Genomic DNA, 5,541 nt, shown 5'->3' with positions numbered 1-5,541 from the left:
TCCTCCTGGTTCTGTCCAGATCAAAGCCGTGCTTTGCAAACTGGAAGGGATGCACATTTTCACATTAGGATATGAGCTTATGAAGACACTCACAGCATATTGGTTTTATGTCCCAATAGGGGGCAACTAAATAGCCCAGTTACCTGGTTTCCATTACCATGGCAATACCATTACCATTAATACCATTGCAGTTAAACCGGAGACCATAACCATAGTTATGCATTAAAATGAAAACCGTTCCCATTGTAACAGGGACGGTTGTTACGTATAATAAAACCAGATCCTATAAATCCTCTTTTCTGGTTGCATTCCATTCCATTCCATCCATTCCATTCCAACATTCCATTGTATACATTTACAATTTTTGATCACATCAAAGGCACTGACAACTGATATCTATTTGTTAAAATAAGTGTTGAATAGCTCTATATATATATGAGTTTTATCTGTAACATGGGGTCTTCCAGACCCCCCCCCTTTGCAGTAAACAGATGTTTTTTTATTCTGATATCCTGTTCCCACTTTACCCAATCAAGAGAGAGAAGAGGAGGGACTGGTTCAGGGGCAGCAGGTCAGTGTTGACTGACTGGTGGAACGGCCAAGCTACTGGTTCAGTGTCAGTGTTGACTGACTGGTGGAACAGCCAAGCTACTGGTTCAGTGCTCCCAGGGACGGCTTGAACAACCCAACATGCCAAGTGAAAAGTACCCAACGAAAGAAAGGAAAGAAGCAAAGAAAGCTCCCAGACACCAGAGACCGGAGTCACGGAGACCCGCGTTCATGTGTTCACGTGGGGAGGAGGGAGGTGGGTGCTGACTGCAACAGGACAGGAAGTTACCGCAAAATGACAACATTGCTTGTCATTTCCATTTTTGAACTAAAAAAGTCCCTCCTGTTTCTTGTGAAGCAATCAATGCAACCATTTTAATCAACCGCAGTGCAGGAAGAGGCATCTTAAATATTCACGCTATCATCACCACGGCACGGCGTTAGTCACAGCAGAACCAACCTGGGCATGGTCCGCCACCAGCAGCAGCTCCACGTATTTCATATTCTGGCTGATGTCTCGTCGTTCCTTTAAGTGGAGAGGGAAAGGTCACAGTTTGAGCTATAGTGCAAAACGGCTGAATAGAGGCCGCAGCGGTGGTATGCTTCTGAACAACGTGCTACGCTGTGGGCTGAGAGTGAATCATCTATCGTCTCCTCTGGTGCGTTCTGCAGGAGCTTGTATCCATTAAATGTCTCAAAGTGAATGTTTCAGACACGTCTCTCTCATGAGCAGGTAGGGGTGAGGCCTCTTGCTCAAGGGTGCCTTCATGGAGGCTGGGGGTTTGGAACCTCTGGGCTGGCAGGGGACTCACCCTCGCTCCGCGCTCTGTCATCATTCCGTGGACGAAGTGGTGGAGCGGGTCCTCGTGCTCCTCGTCACCATGGTGATGCGGGCAGCTGCCGTTGCGCAGGCGGAGGCTCTCAGCTCGGTACACGGCGTGGGGCGGCGGCCGGGTATCCGTGGCAACGGGGAGAGGCTGGACGACGTAGCTGACGCTGGTGTTCAGAGATATCAGGCCGCTGGGGAGACGGGGGGAGACGCAGCCTCGTGGGTCCACAGGTCGACGCTCGGACGCTGGTCAGAGCGTCTCCAATGACGGAGGGCTGGAAGGTTCCAGCATCACAGGCCTCCTCTCAAATGCATTGAAATATCAAAGCACCTTTTCACTGTTAAGCAGACGCTCTCATCCAGTCTTATAGTGGATGTCTTTAAGGTGCAGGTGGAGGGTAGGCTGGGGACATTGGGGATCGAACCCGGTACTTTTTGGGCTGGGAGTAGAACACCAAAGCCCATGAAGCAAATGAACTAAATGATGGCTTCAACGAGCTGCACCATCTGGACAGTGATACGCAGCAGTGCTGTGTGGCAGTGCTGTGTGTGGCAGTGCTGTGTGTGGCTGTGTGTCTCAGGAGCTACAGGTGTGCAGTTCCACCAGGTATGTGAGCCACATAGGCTGCTGCCTCATGCATCATTACATCACGTGCACGAACGCACACTCACCAGGTGCACACTCTTGCATATGCACCCACACATGCACACGCAAACGCACAAACTCACACATAAACACACCAACACTGATCACAGCAGCTGTAACAAGCATCTGGAGAGGCTGGACGGCAATAGTGTACTTCCTCTCCCTGACAACATCCCCAGAGACCACATGTATCCGTATCAAGCTTAGTGTGTGCATGTGTGCGTGCATGTGCGTGCGTGTGTGTCTGTTTGTATTCATGTGTGGTTTAGTGTTAGCGTGTGTATGTGTGTGTGTGTGTGTGTGTGTGTGTGTGTGTGTGTGTGTGTGTGTGTGTATGTGTGTGTTTGTGTGGGTGCATCCGCACTAAGCCCCAATGCTGTGTTTGAAATCCGCCCGGACACCGAAAGGAATAAAGAATGTATATCAGGAGGAGGATGTGTTCATTGATTGGTCTGTTGATCCTGCACAGATGTGCACCGCTGCACTCACGATGTCCCGCCCATACACAACACAGCAGCCCGTTCAGAGGGACGTCCTCCAGCGGGCCCTCAGCGGTGGGCCTTCCTCCCCTGGAGTCTCCCAGAGCAGAGAAAACACTGTCTCTCTCTCTGTCTGTCTCTCTTACTGTAGTCACTGAGACCACACTGTCTCTCTCTCTGTCTGTCTCTCTTACTGTAGTCACTGACTGTCTCTCTCTCTGTCTGTCTCTCTTACTGTAGTCACTGAGACCACACTGGAGCCAGCGACCTACTAAAGCAGCCCACTGCTTTACATAACAGAGGCCTCACATCATTCATCCATGGTGTGGGGAGAATGCACTTCGCTACCCAATTCTAGCATTCTTTTTACTTCCTACTCCACTAGAATTAGAAGCACTATGGTTCTTTTTTTCTGCTCATATATTTGTCTCCTAATGCGTTTGAAGGGGATGTTGTATACCCAGGAACACAGTGACCACCTGCGATGAACAGTCGCAGGTCGATGTGGGTGGATTGGTCGGTGTATGTACCTTTCCCGAGAGTGTGACATGCTGAACCTGTACTAATTGTAGTACTGCTCACAATTTAGTGGTTGCACTACAGCCTCGACTGCAGAAAGCGTTGTTGATAAAGGACAACATCACATCACAAGAACACGTGAACACTGATCCCACGCTGCTCAGAGCGCTCACCTGAGTCCTGAACAGGTGCTGAGCGCCACGCTGGAGCCCTCCACACCCTGCACCTCCCCGTGGTAGAGACAGTGGCCCTGCAACAGAGAACCACTCAGCCTCTGGGCCATCGCCCTCCGTCATACAGGGAGGCAAACATAGAACAATATAATAGAACAATATAATAGAACATATTGTGACGTGGAACTCTGGCCTGTGAGAGGGAATCATCTCTGAAGGACGGGGGGGGGGTGGGGGTTGCAGACTTACGGTGTGGCTGTGGGGGGGGTTCAGACTTACGGTGTGGCCGGGGGTGGAGGAACGCCGGCTGCCAGACGAACTGTACCATATCTCCTGGTATCCGGGGGCCAGCAGTTGCCTGCAACACAAGAAGAAGAACAAGAGTGAAACATTAGGACAGAACAGACGACAGCCTCCTACAGCCCGTTGGGCTGTTTGTTAGGGAACCGTTTTCAGGTTGGAGGTCGGTGTGGCGACCGCCAATTTCTTACATATTAGTGCGTCTTCTTCCACACTATGAATATCTGCCCATAACCCATAATAGCAATTTCTGGTGAACGTATGCGCTGTAAACTACACGTAGTCGTAGTAGTAGTAGTAGTAGTAGTAGTAGTAGTTGTGGCTACAAATCATCTTCTGTTCGCTTGTGCAGGACGGGTCAAAGGCTTTACTATTATCTACAGATAATCTGCAGCTGGGAAACACATTGTAAGGAGCCGGCCTGGGACTGCAGGACTGGGATGCACATAAAATGTGACTTGTAGGTCTCTTTGGATGGAACAGCTTCTGCTTTTAATATATGACGTAATATCAACGTTATATAGAGCGCAGCGGCCAGCTGTGAGTGCTTCTCACAAAACATTCATTCTAAAAATGAAAACACAACTCAGACTGCAAAGAGGGAGAGAGAGAGAGAGATCGAGCTAAAGCCCTCCAACGATATTTGGGCACTGATGGAAGATAAATAAAACATTAGGCAGCAGTGCGGGAGTGTATGGTGAAAGCGTCCATCGTGGAGTCTGGTTGCTCTGGTTGCATCAATCACAGCTTGACCTGCTGGTGCTCGGGAAGCCAAGGCAGTAGAGGCTAACCTCCTCATGGTGAGATAGAGTTTACTGGTCTTGCAGGGATTCGCTGGTTGACAGGGCTATTATTCTCCCACCTCAGAGAACTGGATCTGACCCAACACACTCCATACTCTGAGACAAGTAAAGAGGGGAGGTGACCATGTATATAGACACAGTATGGAGACGTCATATCATCTGCTGCAGGGTGTGGATGTGTGTGTGTGTGTGTGTCAGTCCACATTTCAACATTTGTAAACATTTATGGCCTAATATTTACATGGTACAAACCCTTGTTTCCTCTGTCCTCATCTCATTTGCTTTGAAAGTCTCTCACAATCCATTCTTCCTGTTTTTAATAATGAAATAGCTTTTCCCTCCAGCTGGCTCGCTCTCTCTCTCTCTCTCTCTCTCTCTCTCTCTCTCTCTCTCTCTCTCTCTCTCTCTCTCTCTCTCTCTCTCTCTCTCAGTCTCATCCACTCTTCCTTCCGCTGACAACCATAATCTGATCTACCACGCCGGAGCCCTGGGATGATACGGAGCGGCCGCATTCAGGAGGAAAGACCATTTAAATGACGTCACTTAATATGATTTACATATTACAATTTATACGTCTAAAATGTCGTCTTTATGGCAGCAGAACTCATCCTCATCACTTCAGCAGTGTGAATACAGTCATAGTGGACGATTAAAATGGCATGGATGATTAAAACATTTAATGATCCACCAGAAGAGGTTATCCACTGAAACAATGGCAGCTTGTTGCTACAAGTGGGCACAATGCAAGCACAGTGAGATAAAGAGCACTAGAGCAAGCTCTTAAGAGGGGGAGAGAGAGAGAGAGAGAGGCATACAGACAGACACAGAGACAGACAGACTGACTCATTGACCCCATCAGGGAGTCAAAGGAGTCGTCAGATAAAACCACCGACATGTCAGTCACGTCATCAGTTCTGCGAGGGCAGGGGGGGACTTCCATGGCGTCATGTGATGGCGTCTATAAAGGCCCTTCACTTGTCCTTCATCCTGTCCTTTATATCGACCAGTCAGCTCCAGATTCCTCAATATGTCCAACATTTCTCTTTATATTTAATCCTAAAATGATATTGAGGATTTAATCTAAAGCCTAGATACATGACGTTAAGGAGCAGGTAGAGGGATAGACCTACAGGTAGGCTGCAGACAATGAGGTTCAAACTCAGAACCTTTCAGCTGGGAGTTGCCCACACTAGCCACTATTTGACTCTCCACCGGATCTCTTCTAGTTTCACCTAAAAGGCCC

At 48.8% G+C, this 5,541-nt stretch overlaps 1 protein-coding gene across 1 annotated transcript in view; it reads right to left on the bottom strand.

The window, feature by feature from the left end:
* Nucleotides 1-973: 973 nt before the first annotated feature.
* The window catches only part of LOC311344813 (disintegrin and metalloproteinase domain-containing protein 19-like), a gene marked incomplete at both ends in the record, with an annotated part of 10,709 nt that continues 6,141 nt past the window's right edge, over nt 974-5,541 (bottom strand). The window contains 4 exons of the mRNA XM_084469151.1: nt 974-1,075; nt 1,362-1,569; nt 3,196-3,272; nt 3,475-3,553. Coding sequence (XP_084325277.1) covers nt 974-1,075; nt 1,362-1,569; nt 3,196-3,272; nt 3,475-3,553 — 466 coding nt within the window. The remainder of the gene's footprint in view (nt 1,076-1,361; nt 1,570-3,195; nt 3,273-3,474; nt 3,554-5,541) is intronic.

This window comes from Micromesistius poutassou (assembly GCF_964030765.1).
Source record: "Micromesistius poutassou genome assembly, chromosome: 6".
Lineage (NCBI taxonomy): Eukaryota > Metazoa > Chordata > Actinopteri > Gadiformes > Gadidae > Micromesistius > Micromesistius poutassou.
Note: the sequence above shows the minus strand (reverse complement) of the source record. Positions and strands in the feature narration are given on the sequence as shown.